The 16,178-nt window shown below is 33.6% G+C and overlaps 1 protein-coding gene across 1 annotated transcript in view; it reads left to right on the forward strand.

The window, feature by feature from the left end:
* Nucleotides 1-8,230, forward strand: part of LOC117342226 — a 49,294-nt gene extending 41,064 nt beyond the window's left edge. Inside the window, exons 65-77 of the mRNA XM_033904282.1 lie at nucleotides 173-334; nucleotides 565-726; nucleotides 1,091-1,252; nucleotides 1,810-1,968; nucleotides 2,316-2,477; nucleotides 3,047-3,208; nucleotides 3,558-3,719; nucleotides 4,039-4,200; nucleotides 4,853-4,888; nucleotides 5,290-5,598; nucleotides 5,928-6,242; nucleotides 6,980-7,144; nucleotides 7,442-8,230. Of these exons, the coding sequence (XP_033760173.1) occupies nucleotides 173-334; nucleotides 565-726; nucleotides 1,091-1,252; nucleotides 1,810-1,968; nucleotides 2,316-2,477; nucleotides 3,047-3,208; nucleotides 3,558-3,719; nucleotides 4,039-4,200; nucleotides 4,853-4,888; nucleotides 5,290-5,598; nucleotides 5,928-6,242; nucleotides 6,980-7,144; nucleotides 7,442-7,641 (2,318 nt within the window). The 3' untranslated portion in view covers nucleotides 7,642-8,230. The remainder of the gene's footprint in view (nucleotides 1-172; nucleotides 335-564; nucleotides 727-1,090; nucleotides 1,253-1,809; nucleotides 1,969-2,315; nucleotides 2,478-3,046; nucleotides 3,209-3,557; nucleotides 3,720-4,038; nucleotides 4,201-4,852; nucleotides 4,889-5,289; nucleotides 5,599-5,927; nucleotides 6,243-6,979; nucleotides 7,145-7,441) is intronic.
* Nucleotides 8,231-16,178: the final 7,948 nt, after the last annotated feature.

Here is a 16,178-nt window from a genome sequence, read left to right on the forward strand (position 1 = left end):
CATGTGCGCTTTTTGTATTATTTTTGTACACAGTAATATATATGTATTACAATATGCTTGACCAAAATATATATTTTTCCAATTTAGGCAATCACGTTCATGACATATGAAAGATATACGTTCTAAGATGCAAAACGTGTCCGTATCTAATAACGATCTCGATTTTATTTAGGGCCGGAATATGGAGAAACATGTCAGGAAAACCATCAGGACAGTTGCATGTTCAAATCTGACCTGGTTTGTCTACCTTCAACAAAGACCAGAGACTTCATGTGTCAATGTAAAAACGAAACTGTCACGTTCTGGAATCCTGACCAAAAATCATGTAACAAACGTAAGTGGGTTTTTTTCTATTTCCGCGAAAACTATTGTTTCGTGATAAAGCTGTTTGATATCTAAAATAAGACCAAAAACGTATTTGTCATCGGATTAAATAACTGTCAGATGCGGACTACATGTTGAATTGTCAATTTAGAAATTTCTGAAATCAACGGGTTTTTTTGGGGTTTTTTTCACGCTCTGTTTAATAATCATAATCAAATTATGCTCCATAATGTTGTCCAGGACCTGGATATGGCAATAAGTGTACAGCCGGTCTGTTGGAGAGCTGTCTATACAACTCTCAGCTGAAATGTGTAGTATCTCCGGAAACGACACTATCGACATGTCAATGTGAAAATGAGATAGATACCTACTGGGATTTAAAATCAAACACATGCAAAACTCGTACGTATCAATCGTTACATTTGAATTAATTCGGATGAAATTAGAATGTTTATATCATTTTAAAATTAATTAGATCATACATATATTTTTAGTCTATAAATGTTGTGATGCGGATGTAAACATACATCATTAGAACAAGAACAATAAAAAAATAAGAGCAGTGAAATATGAAATACCTAGAGACATCTTTATCGTGCTCTTTTGATAAATGATTAATATAGATAATTTTGTCCACATAAAACAAGGCTGTGCTTTTGTTAAGGTTATATTCCTGGTTCGAATACACCATGTGTCATCAAGTTTCCCTGTTGTTTTAATAAGGCCTGTAATTTGTAAAAGTATCCAATTGAATAACCGTTTTCAGGACCTGTCTATGGCGATGAGTGCGATTCTAAACAAACGGACAGTTGTCGACATAACGCCCAGTTGAAGTGCTTAAAATCCAGGGCGACTGGTCTCTATCAATGCCAGTGTTCCGATGAAGAATCCACATTTTGGGAAGGTGCAACAGAGACGTGTCAAACACGTAAGGGTTATATATCAACATCTAAAATACACATTTATTGGCTCAACTTGGCTAACAATATATATTCAGGAAAAACAAATTAACAAATTGAAAAATAATTACAATCTTTGAATGCATTGAAGCTATTGATTATAACGTTACTGGTTTTTAAGCGGTTTGTTTCATCTTGTAACCTATATCCTTATTTGCAATTGTGTTAGATTTTTTTTCTTTAAAGAGCGTGTAACACTTCATAATATCGTCTTAATTGAATTAGTCCGAAAATGGTAGATTTAAACTTGAACCTATAGAGAGAAAATTATTAGTGTGATAATTACATTATTCATTGAGGGCATTAACCTATTTTATTCATACTCTTGATAAGCATCAACATATTTGGGGTAAACGTTGAACGTTAAACATCAATTTCTATTTAATATTTGAAATATCATTAATCTTAAATCATAGACGAATACCATACGAATATATATGAATAAGGTGTTGATTGATTTGACGATTACAAATTAAAACTAAAATATTTTGATATGGAATTAACTGTTTCTTTTTTTAATAATTAGGACCGGCTTATGAGGAAGCGTGTAAAGCTGAGCTCCCGGACAGTTGTGTACACAAGTCTGAACTCGTGTGTGTCCAAACAACTACTGGAGACTATAAATGTCAATGTAAAAACGAGACCTCAACATTTTGGCAAACGGAAACAACGAAATGTTCAAAACGTATGTAATAGTGAGGCCAATAGAGTAAAATATAGGAATACAATGTATTTTATCAATATATGATGGACATGATTTTGTATTTTTTCTATTACTATTATTCATTTACTATTCGTTTATCCATAAACTTATTCCTGTCTAATAGTTAATGGTCAAATGTCAAAACAAAAGTTGTTTATTTATGCTTAGAAGAATAATTATTTTTATTTTCTTTGGTTTGTAAACCGTTTCAGGAACTTGCTAATGGTAACGTATCCAAATAATATTAACGAATAGCATCGATGTAAATTATAGTTGTAACATTTTCTTTAGCAATGCTGTTGACACAAATTTTACATCATGTTTTTTAGGTCCCGCATATGGAGATGTTTGTGATTCTAAGTTTTTGGATAGTTGTCAACATAACTCGGACTTACAATGTTTGAAATCACCAACAACAAATTATTTTACCTGTCAATGTAAAAACGAGACCAGTTCATTCTGGGACCAGACCATGTCTAATTGTAAACCAAGTAAGATATGTTTCTAAATCTGTAGATCACTATATTTTTTTTTAAAGGGTGTGGTTCAAGATTCTAAAATAGGTTGAATCTAAACGTTGATTGCCATAATTTGTCATAATTACCATAAACGTTTGAAACAAACAGAAAATTCTTCGCACAAAATTGTGAAACATCTGTAGAAATATCTGTTAAGATTTTACTTTCGATGTTTCGATTAACGACAAAACGTATTCCATATTGGAAAACAGCAAAATAAATGACCCCTTTATTTATTTATTCATTCATTCTCTTTTTCAATTCTTAATTTAACGACATTCAACCCTTAAACAAGTTAGTTAATATATATCTATGTTTAAAATAAACCATCTTTGTGGGTGCAGACTTACTTATGCATTCGGAATAGATATGATTGGCACCAGCTGTTTATTGTTCTGATCAATAGTTGTACAGTTAGTAGATATGTTTTAATGCAAGCGCGTGCTGTAATAGATGGGATAACGTATGGTTACTCAAAATTATAAGCAGTTTACCTTATTTCGCAATATAAACTATTTACTAAACAACGTGTTTCTGTTCAGGACCAGGATACGGTAAAAAGTGTCAACCTGGATTCAAAAACAGCTGTGTCTATAACACCCAACTGGAGTGTTCCCCTAAAACACCGGGAGGTGACAGCACGTGTCATTGTAAAGACGAAAATAGTACTTTCTGGGACTCGACCACAAATAACTGCAAAATCAGTAAGACAGTTTATTTACATCATACATGTGTGTAGATAAAGTGTTTATTTTGTTTCTACAGTGTTAGTCTATGGTAACTAACTTGTATACATACTTCAGGGTTTTTGTGTCGTCCTTGCTTTATGTACATACATAAAGCAAGCGTTATTCGTATGATTTACATTTTAATTTAACCCTTTTGTACTTTGGACTCAAGGGGACCAGGTCAGTTTTTTGTCGTGAAACGGTCAATATTCCATTTTTGTCTTCCTATTGTTGATAGTGTTTCGATGAATAAATAGATGACATCGTCAAAAACTATTGCAAAACATGCCACTTTATGTATTTTGGTAACCTGTTATTTTTCCAGGACCAGAATTTGGTGAAACGTGTCAGGCAGAATTTCGTAACAGCTGTAACCACAACGCAGATCTACAGTGTCTTCCTTCGAGTGATGGTTCTGGTAACATATGTCGCTGTAGGGACACTGATACACAGTTCTGGGACCACAGACAGTCAAAGTGTAAACCCAGTAAGTACCGGAGATAATAACTAGTTTCATACCAGAGGTCCTTTGCCATGCAGCATTGTCGTTCAATTCAATCATTCTGGAACGCCTACAATAAATATGGAAGTGAACTAAGGTCGAGACAAAAGCATTACTTCAATACAAGGCAGCCATACTTAAAACAGCTATTTATTTCTCGCTAGACAGTTGTACCGCAAAAAAAAAAAATGAAAACTCTTCTACATACTGGATACATACACTCTAGGATTTGTTATTTTTTTATATTTCAGTGTTATTTATGATAAAACCATTAGTAAATGTATTCTTTATTTGATTTGTTTAGGACCTGCATACGGATCCGACTGCCAGTCTGGATATCTGGAGAGTTGTATGTACAACGAACATCTGAAATGTCGGGAGATGGGTGAACCTAGTAAATACTCATGCCGATGTGTTGATGAGATTCTACTTTTCTGGGATAATACAACAAACTCCTGTCAAATCCGTAAGTTTATAAGAATTCCCCTCCAACAAACTCCTGTCAAATCCGTAAGTTTATAAGAATTAATCACAGATCTAATCTAATCAAGAACATATCAGCCAATTCTTACTTTCTTGCATATTGAATCATATAGTATACGAATTGATATGCACATTTATCCTTTGTGGTTACACATTCATGATATTTTCTTCGCGTGTTTGAAGTAATGTCACTTTGAATTACTGATCATCTTATTTGGAATACAAATACTAAAACAGACTTATTTGTGTCAGATACACTGTTTTTACAACAACAAAATTCCTCCCTTGGTACATGACCATCCGATAAGTTTTTTCCACAAATGTCGATATTCCTCATTTTGATTTGTCTCTACCGTCATACGCCTATGTCTGTTTTAACACAAACTGGAGAGCTAGGAGGGCGTCATCACTTTTAATTTAACCATACTTACTAAAGTAGCGAAAAGGGGCTTATTGACAAATGGTGACTTTTTAATATTTGGTTTGGCTTCGTTTTCCAACATTGTATATAATTTGTATGATCTATATCAAAACATGCAGTATTGTTCCCATATTTTATTCGCAATTTTTATTTTTTAAGTGTTTCAATGTCTAAAATAGTTTAATAAAAAAACTATTATCTTTTCATACAACAGGTCCGACAACCACTACACCACCACCAATTCCAAAAGGTATGTAAAATTGTAATCATCCTAAATATAGATGAAATATGTTTTAAAAACTGAAAATAATCGGAATTAATGCCTCAACAATTTAAGAAAACAATATTAAATCGTTGTTTAAATTAATACTTTACCCATTTTAATGAAGTTTATGCATCAAATGGTTCAGTTTTGGACTTTGGGTTTTCATTTTCGTCCTATCAACAGCCAGGGTCATTTAAGGCCGTGCCATGATTTGGAGGTGAAGGAAAGCCGAAGTACCCCGAATAAAATGTTTAAATAAGTACTTTACCTATTTTTAAAAATTCCATGCATCAACTAATTCAATATATATTTATATAATGATTGTTAAATTTTGAATATATTTTGATCTCATCAATTCACATACGCTTTCTTCCTTTTTCGGACAGCCTTGTTCTTCACGGGTGACGAAGGCGTCCTTGGTGATAGAAGAGTGACATCTAAATGTTACATTGAGAATTTCACTGACTGGGAATCGCTCGTCATATCCAGAAATAATACCAACCTGATCACTTTAACGGCTTCTACCGGAAAACTACAGTCGAACTTTGACAGGTTCGTGAAAGCTAAACCAATGATGAGAGGAAACAAAGCAGGAATTTTCTTCCGGTTTGGTAAACTACAGTGTAAAGATGAAGGGACATACACGTGTGCGGTGGACGGAGAATATGCCCAAACAGCCGAAATTGTTGCAAAAAGTATGTTAAAACAGCATAAGAACCATATAACATGCCATCGCTTGTCCAACGTAATGATTCCAAGTGGGCATCGTTTGCTGACCCGGAATCTCTCATATTTTGACGCAATTTTGTAGTAACCAGTCACATATACCTTCAAAGGTAGAATTTATATAAGTGCAAGATAGCTTCCTTCTGCTAATTAAAGTAAATGATTAACATGAATCTGATAAATGGAAAATATTTTAAGTTTTTTTCTTGTCACCTACCGAAAACAACGATAGATATCGTATGTTATTTTATATATGTATATTTTTTATCAGTTAACAATAATATTTATTTATATTTAGCACCCGCCAAAGGAGTACCCAAACTTTCGTTAGATGGTGAAATTTTTGGAGAGAGACGGACAGTGTTCACTTGCTCTGGAAATCCAGGATATCCCTACGGGAAACTAGGATGGAAAGTTAAATTCAAGGACGAGAATAATTTCAAAGATTTCGTTTTCCACAGTAGTAGAAACGTTGTAACAGACAAGGACTGTGTTCGTCAGGAGGTTGTCAATACCACTTTCCTATTTACAATGAAATGGAACGGTGCCAAACTGCGCTGTCAGGCCGACGGTTCCAGACAATATGCTGAAGTCGATATCTGGCTTATTTCGGGTATGTAATTGTGTTGGTGAACTACAACTTTCTAATCGAATATGGTATAAATGCATATATTGTATGATCAATACTAACGCAGAATTTAACGAATTCGAATGCCTTGCGCGATATCATAACCATTAATTCCATTTTCTATATATTGTCTTATATGACAGGGACTTTGGTTGCGATTATTCACTAATGCGTTAAATATGAGTGAGCCAAAATAGATAGTTTACCTATTTGTAAGGATACACAATCACATCTAGATATAGAACAATACAAAGGAATCGTGCTTACATGAAAGGTCAAGACATACAATTACACTTCAACGTCCGGAAAAAGTTCAAGGTAGATATCGATAAATCGAAACCCAATGAACAAAAATATATATTTGCATGGAGGCCCTTGAAAAAGTACAAGGTTAATAAGCCAAATTGCTAAATTTGTGTCTGTTTATGGGGAACATATCACATGTATAATCATTCCACGTCTTTAACATTGTATAAATACGCTATTTTGTGTATTTTCAACTCGTTGTTTTAATCATGCAAAAGCGATCATATGGATAAACAGTAACGGCTCTTTTATGTGTCACTTGATAGGCTTAACGATTTATTTCCGCAATTAAAACACTTATGACCATTCAAAACACACTGAATCAATTAAATTATATATCAAAATATATTTCAGTAGAATAAGATTCTTTTGATTACGATAGTATGTCAATAAAACGCATTTTCTTGATATTGCAGAAAACATCTGTGACCATGCAGATTTGAATACGAGAATAAAACACCCATATACTCGTAAGAAGTATATTTACTGCTTAGAAGAACGTATCATGAGTGACAATTGCCCCGATGGTCTCTATTTTGACGAAACAAGGAGGGAATGTTTACTAGAGAATCAATCAGCAGGTAGGCTGACAATAATTAAATAGATTTCGTTATAATTTGGTCATATTGATGAGCAAAAATCTTTTAAAATTGTACAATAAGTAGTATGAGACGCCTATCCTCAATTTGTATATTTTCCCTGTATGTAGTGACTATTTATATAGTTAAGTAAGCTATTGACTTGTATGTCTGTTGTAAAATCGTTTGTATCCGACAGTTAACTTATTTAAATACTAGTTTAAGTGTTTCAAATACTATCGTTTGAATACAACAAAATACAAATTCTGCATGGATATTGTAATATTTGTGTTTTTACAGATGCTGAACTCTATTCGTGTGCAGGCAAGGCCCCCGGTGTAGCTATACCTGATAAAGTGGATTGTAAGAAATACTACCTATGTAGTCATGGAGAGAAACATTTACGAGAGTGTCAGCACGGATATTTCTCAATGACTGGACCGCCCTATTGTGTTAATAGATATGCGGAATCATTCTGTGGAACAAGCAAAAATATTTAAAGGTCAATTGATTTGTTATGACTTATTCTGCCAAAGTAATACTAGGATTTTTGTCCTGGGTCATCCTTCATACTCATACATGTATATTAACATTTATAGTATCTTGGCCGAGAAGTCATCATTATCTCATATCTTTAGGTAATAACAGAATAAGGACCCGGATTCATCAACCATAGAAATCAATAACGTCGTTGTCATGGTTTTCATAAAAAAAAAAAACTTATTATTTTTTAATGGATCTTGTTTACTCTTGCATTCACTCCTTACGATTTCCTTGATGTTAAACATTTTTCAAACCTCGCCCGTTACGAATGACGTGATATTTTTTATATTCAAGTTGTGTATATAGATCGTTAAAATGTATTTCATCGTTTTATTTAATTGTATAATATCCAGTTATAATACGTTTTCTTCATATGTCTTAGTTTTTCGTATTTGAAAGTATTTGCTTTGGGTCCTATATTTTTGTTTAGTAACATTTCATTTACTTTGCACAAGCTTGTAGATATCACCCATAGCGTGGATTTACTGGGGTAAATATCGTGTTTCTAATTTCATGTCACGAAGATAATAAAATATGTACAATTTATACATGTTTTTTTTCGATTTTCCTTACATAACCTTTATATTTGATATAGTTGCACTACTTTGATCACAATTTTAATATATACTATATTTCATCCCATATTAAATTGCGTGACAAAGCAGACAAAGTACAAAGGTATGGATCTGGAAACAAGTTGAAATAATCTATAATTCCATTTCCGGTTTTAGAACACTTTGACAAGTATACCTGTCTGAAGACAAACCGATACATATATATCTCACTTACTGCAAAATCCATTAAAACGATATTTTCACACCTTTAATGACACCATTTAGTTCTTCCTAATGAGTTGGTCTATCTCTGAGGAGGATACAAATATTTTCGTCCACATTTGACGACTTTAAATGTTCCGTTACGTCATTACATTATATCCTACAACTCGCAGCAAATGTTATTTTGTGTAAATGGTCATGCATTTTTTGCAGTTACATATGAATGTTAAATTAATAAAAAGGACAAGAAAGTGATGATTTCCCGAATCCTTAAATAATGTATACATAGTAAGCTGTACTCTAAATCTGTAAAAATGTTGTTTATAAAGAAATTGAAATTTCAGCATCTCCGTGCAATAGTATTGAAATATAACTGTTTTCATTAACATTATGATGAAGATACTAACACTTTAACAAAGATGCAATTCAACTCCTCCGAATTATTATCACAATTTTGAAATTGCACAATACATCAACATTCTAAAGAAAGTTTCCAAAAATATTTTGTAGTTTTTTTGTTTGTTTGGTTTGTTTTTCAAAACTGGGCCAATTACCAGTTTGACCTTCCCTATCTAATCCCTATAACCAAATTTCCTCCGGCCTCACCTTAATTCCATGCCGTAGCATGACCACCTTACCACAAGGTATTCATATACAGAGTAAAACTTAAATGGCGATAGCCACCAGAAGGCCCCAATTGGCACCTATCCTTTTATTTACAAAACTATTGTAAACATGAAGGTCTGGTAAGCCCCGTACACAAAATTGTCGACATCTTGAATTTGTTGTCAACATTATTTTGTATTATCTAATGAGAGCATATCCTTAGGATTTCCATATTGAGATGCAATACTGCTCGATTTGATAAGGATCTAACAATAAGGATCTTCGTTAAAAAATATTTTTTTTCTGGTTTAAACACTCATTGGTTACATTCCTTGTAGCAACAAACCATCTTAGCGTTTGGTGTTCAATAATGCTTCTGTAATCTGTATCCAGAACGCGTTATACGTAATAACGACAAATTACAAAACAATGTTAACGAAAACAAAGATTAATGTTCGAAAAGTATAAGATGTGTTAAACCATAGCTTAGCATCTTCTTCGTTATCATCTACATACGTAATGTGAATCGAAATAAAATCAAGGCATTACCATGATAGTATGCAGCCGTTGTTTCGCTGTGAAAGGGCCAAAAAATTGGTAGCAGATGATAAGCCCAACGATGCAATAAATAAACCGCGTCATCATCATCATCATATCAACGAACATCAAAACCGCGGTAATTTCATGCTGCACAATGAAAATGAACAATTTTAGGGGAAGCAGAATTATTACTATCTAGAGAAGGAAAATATACAATTTTGACATTTAAATCACCAGGCTTATCATACAGCAACGTTATTTCGCTTTAACTGCTAGTGTGGTTGTAAGTTAAGATCGAGAAAGGGGCTGGTATTAAGGAGCATGAGTGTTCTAAATTTGAAGATCTTTAGAGAATAATCCGATAGACACAATATTATCGGCTGTGTGAAGTTAGCCGAACATACGACATAGGATATTCAACATTCAAAAAATTCATATCTTGTGTTTTCACTAGCCAACGAGGGAATTTTTTAATGTTAAGCGGCTCGACATACGATATTCATATTTTGAATGTTCAGCGGCTAGACATACGACATACGACATTCAGATCTTGAATGCTCAGCCGCTCAACATAAGACATAAGACATTCAGAATTTTTTTATTTTGAATGTTCAGCGACTTGACATACGACATACGGCATTCAGCCACTGAACATTCAAAATCACTCATCTGATTCAATTTATTTTGGATAATCTTGAGTTAATTATTCTTTACTTTTAATATATGGCCTACTGCGATATATATTTACATTCAGTATGCTTGAAAGCATTGGCAAAAATTGATTTCATTTTTCATAACAACAATAGCCTTATTGCAGTGTGTAGTAATGTCGGGGACCGCGTTACCACGGGTAGTACTCTCCGCCCCCGGATTTTTTCTTCCTCTCATGTTCTTTAAAATAAACACGATCAATGAAATATTTACATCAATCCGATATTGTTATGGTCTTAATGTTCCATAAAGGAAAAACACCTCAAAAATCACTCAGAATAATTGTTGCAAATGGAACTACATTTTGTTTGTGTTGTTGTTATATTTACCATTGTATGGCACTGCCACTATATAACCCTACCAATTCAGTTGCGATTTCACCAGCTTATGAACTGCCAACTGAAATTTGAATTTGAAAATTTCAAAAACAAATCGCACGACAAATAAAAAAATCGCAGATGGTAAATATAAGCATTGAACGGCTTTCAGTTGGCATTCATAGTCAATATGAATGCCAACTGAAAGCCGTTCAATGCTTAAATGAAGGTTGCTAGGACCATGCCAAAAACTGTTTGACACTTTTCTGCGAAAACGGTTGTTCTACCTCCGACGTCACTCCTAGGTAAAAAAAAAAAATTTTAAATGCGTGTTTTTAATTATTGGGTGTTTTAACAGGTATAATAAAAATAATAACCATCAAGTAAATATTAGTAAGGAAATTTCAACAATCATGAGGTCATGCATGTATTAACATTTGCTTCTAGACATATTCCATGAATTCCTTAAATAAACATTCGTGATATAAAACACCTATCTGAAACAAAAGCGTTATTTGTCGTATATGGATCACGGTATGTTCCTTTATCTCTTTCCGTACTTTTTGTTCTTTCCGGATTCCTTACCGGCAGTAGTTATTAGGCTCGCCCCTAGAAGTTTAAACTGCATGTGCATTTTTGGTGTGGTTTTTTTCATATAAAAACACAAAGGTTAGTGTTATCTTTGTACATAATTAAGAAATATTTAACTAAATAAGATCTAGATGTCAGATTTAACACCCTGAAACGTCCTATACACTGATATCTGAAATGCAAATGTAGCAAGCCGCCATATTGTTTACATTAACAACATTTTTAGAAATTATCACCTATTGCTCTAACGCAAAAACAACTGTTTGTTTAAAAAGTTTTGACCACCTTTTATTTGTCACTGCATCAGATGATTGTATATGTCGCGGGTGATGGTTTCAACAAATCAACACTTCAATAACGTCAACTAAGCCTGTCGACTAAAGTCGACAACGAGGAAGAGCTTGAAATTATGTCGACTATAGTCGACAACGGGGAAGAGGGAGCACATTTTTATGTCGACTATAGTCGGCAACGGTACTGAAAGAGACAATTATACTACGTATGCATGTTACTGTAAACTTGGCCCTTATCTATTTGCATATGAGGTACGGAAAATCAACTGTCGTCCTTCATGTCAAGTTCAAGATCGTGACAGAACAATTTACAACTGTACTGGAAAAATTTATAGAGAATTCTTATCACAGCAGAGAGATAGGTAGTAATTTCTCATTGGATTCTACATATACTATCTGACCAATATATCAGTAGTGTGTACTTTGCAGCATTTAAATAGGTCATCTTAATACCATACCATTCCCAAAAATGTATTCGGAAAGTTTTAAATAAAGTAACATTTTAGACGCTCCTCATGCCATAGACTAAATTATTTTCTCTAAAAATTCAATTTAACAAGAACATGGTTATAATGCACTGTACCATAAATTATATATTTGTGAGGATATGGGGTAGGGGGCTGAATTCAGAAATTATTTTACAGTGTCTTAGAGTTTTTTTTAATCACGAAGACTATTCTACTGTAGACGTTTCTGGTTTGAATGCTTTACTGAATATTTAGGATCAAGTAGTTCCCAGTTAATGGCCAGGTCAGGGCGACATTTTATACTGTAAAGCTGTCGGTGTATTGACGATAACGTATCATTTAAGGTTTCCATTCCCATTCAAAAATATATACCTGCTAAAATAGCTGTTATCTACCACATTGATCAAATTCCTTATGCTATCCACGAAAAGTACTTGATTCCTACAGTATATTTGATGTAGGTTTGATGAAGATCGACGAAAATATGACTAAAATTACCCCTGTCAGTCTAACGACGCCGTAACAATTAGCTCAAATGAATTATCCATGTAAATATTTCTTTAATACGAATTCAGTACTACCAAACCAAAATGAACTATTTTAATTTGAATTCTTTAAGAAAACAGTGTAGAATTCCTAAAAAGTTTTGTTTCTTTTTTTTTCTTTTTTTTTCTTTTTTTTTTTTTTTTGCAATCATCATCTTAATATTGCTGTTTAATGGGATTTACGATAGCATTCCTATCAGTAAGTATTACTTACAGCACATCTTTATATTATTGTTTAATGGATTTAAGATATCATTCCTATCAGTAAGTATTACTTACATTACGTTGCTGTATTTACATCAGATTATATCTACAAAGGATTTTGCAAAAACACCAAAGAGAGTAGAACCTCTGCCAAACACAGAGATGGATACAGTGGAAGGAAAAAAAGTGTTCTACGTCTTACAGCTATTCTGTTTTACTAGAACCCTAGTTCTAGTGATCATGCATTGAAGAGACATGTATGTAAAACAGTGAAAATATGTCAACAAGACAGGTACATATGAATTTGAAAATAAATTCTGTTTTCTCTGGAGCATGTAAATATAAACACTCAAAATAAACATTATTATAGCGGAAGTATTAAACCATCACCACAACCTCTCTTATCCACAGTTCATTCAGTGTATTTAGCCGAACATGAGGTGATTATGTCGAGGCCACATCTGATAGGGCATGAATCCAACAAGGACATGGGACCGGGCCACGTGCCATTCAGATGTCTGAATAGATAGTTTTCTACCATGATTTATCACGGTACATGTCCATAATCTAACACAAAGGGGGCAATTACGGAAAATATCTTTGTAAACAGTAAACTTAATATTTTTGTAATATAATTGTGGTCAAACAATTACATTGTTATATCCACTTATCATTAAATCATTTGACTTACTTGTTTACGTCACACGATTATAATTTTTGAGAAATATTGATTGTGGATACTAGTTTAAAACACATGCTATGACTCGTTATACCATTTATGGATATGTACGAGTGCAGAACTAAAGTTATTAAAACTGCTAAGTTAGGATTTGTGTAAGGGGCATATATATCATGTGATGTAATGATACATACATATCACATAGCTAATCATCTGTGTTAGTGTTAGGGCATCATGTGACATACGTGTGTTATATCACAATGAAACCATAAAATCGCTCGGATCACATGATTGTATAATTCCTGAAAAACATACCATTCTTGTAGACATTACCTGCCATAAAGAGAACGGGTTTTTTCTCTGTTGAGATTTAGTTAAACAGCAAAATAAATGTACCAGAGGCGACTGATGTGGGCAATACGAATCGATAGAAATAAATCTGCTACATCAAATGTTATATCTAGGATCTGTCTATGTTATCTTCTTCATTAATACATGTGTCTGTATCTGTCTTATTATCTTACTCAGTTAACCCTCGTCTAAGGCGCTAATACACAGGAAGGGAATGTATTCCATCTGATGATAGAGGAAATGAGCTAGAATAATTTGTATATCCTACTCTATGCTATACGTTTGACTTTGACCAAGTGGATGTCAGGATTGATTAGTGTTATAGGATGTTGTTCCGTCCATCTATGTGTTACTGCGTTTGTCGCCATTAGTTCTCTGGGGCTATGTATAGCCCCGAGAACTATAGCCAGCGGTCGAAAAATGTGCTGCTTTGCACCTTGTAAACAGATTTTTAGCCTAACTGTACATTCATGGCTGTATGTTGCGATGTCAGATTATAGGTATTGTGTAGTTGCTGTGTTGATAGCAATAACAATATTCGATATCAACTGGAATTCTTTTAATTTAAGAAAAAATAAGTTTTAATGTCTATTTTTAGTAACAACGGTGAAACACAAGCTAGACCTCCAACTAGGTGACATCGTTGGGCCGAGATTCAGTGCAATTTGGGTATGTTGGTGTTATCTGGACCATTGACAGTACCAATTAATTTTGTACAGACAAGGCTACAACCGCTAGCTCCCTAATGTATAATTTATACTGAAGGGAAAACACACACGTGCGTCTGTGGTCTACAGTGTAGTGAAGTCCTGTGGACAAATACCTCTGTCTTGGTACATACAAATACAATGCTTTATATCATCAAATACAGAAAGTTATGTAGAGCAAATTTATAATATATGTGACATAAATTTTCAAATAGCAAATTTATTGTATGTGGTTCACATATAATTAGTATCACACATTATATTTAATTCCATACTACGAATATTCCATATAATTTGCATCAGAATCATTGTACATTTTTTATCACACTTAACTTAGAAAGCATAACTTGAAAGGCATATAAATATAAAAATGTTTTTGTGGAATAACATAGTATGATTTGTATACAATAGTTGTATTATAATACGTGTTTACTATAAGTTGTGAGTGAAATATAACAGGAGATATATATACCTTTAATTATTATTTACACCTAGTATAGTTGTCAAGAGAAATATCAGTTAAATGTGCAAATCAACATATATCATGCAAGAATGTAAAGCATAATCTGTCGAAACCAGATTTTCATGGTTGGTAAATGGCAATATATGAAATATGAAGGTTTGCATCAAAATATTGTGACGGGGTTCAAACCACATTCACCGGATTGCGCATATCAACAAGTCAACATCAGAACATCAAAACATACAAAATTGCGCACTATAGTCACCAAATCAGAGATGTATGTACACCTAACATAGAAACACCAGCTGACCAAAACATAATTGTCTCCCACTCTCAGGCCACCTAAAAACCTATTAATCCAAAATTAACTCAATCAACTGCCAGATTACTCTGGATCTTAATCCCACTAGAACTGTTTAAATTCACCTCTAGTTACCTAACACACGATCTACGGCACCCAATCGCCTAGCCAGAAATACCCGCAGCTTATAGCGATGCGCCACCTCGGCGTTCTTAAACAGGAGGCCAAGGGCCACGTAGTTCTCTGGGCATGGTATTAGTATTCAATTCATTGTCAATTTTCTTGCATTTTGGTAATTATAGTTTGTTTGAACGCTGCCGCTTTATAGTTGACCAATGAAGAGGCCATTGTATAGATACTTTTATAATTGAACTTAATTTATTATAATTTCATTTGGGTGCACCTAATGAGTGTCCAGGGAGATATTTTCACGCCGAGGAATTCGTTAATGAAGATTTTTTTTTATATTCTTTTCTCTAACGTACATATTATCCCATTATCTACCATCATGCAAAATCTCACTTCGATCGGACCAGTGCATATTATGAAATTATTTAGTGCATATGCGGGTCAAAATGGCCTTAGAAATCGACAAACCGTCAAACAATTTTGTTTTAATGCGCAATGATGGCTTGTCGTTGCTTCTTTACTCATTTTCTGTAGGTGCATGTAGCTATAAAGGGCATGAGCCCGCTGCCAACATCTCATGATTGTACAAGAGGCCCAGATGACCTTATCACTCACCTGGTTATTTAAGAAATTACATTTTAAATGATTTAAATCAAAAGTTACCTAAAGTGCATATTATCTGTGCATCTAGACACATATTTTGTAAGTATCTTACTAAATGGACCCATTTTGGCCCTTCGGGCCCTTAGGTTGTCGACCCCATTAAATTGAATCAGTCACCTAGGGATGTTATCTTATAATCTTATTATATATA

The sequence above is a fragment of the Pecten maximus genome, chromosome 14 (assembly GCF_902652985.1).
Source record: "Pecten maximus chromosome 14, xPecMax1.1, whole genome shotgun sequence".
Taxonomy (NCBI): Eukaryota; Metazoa; Mollusca; class Bivalvia; order Pectinida; family Pectinidae; genus Pecten; species Pecten maximus.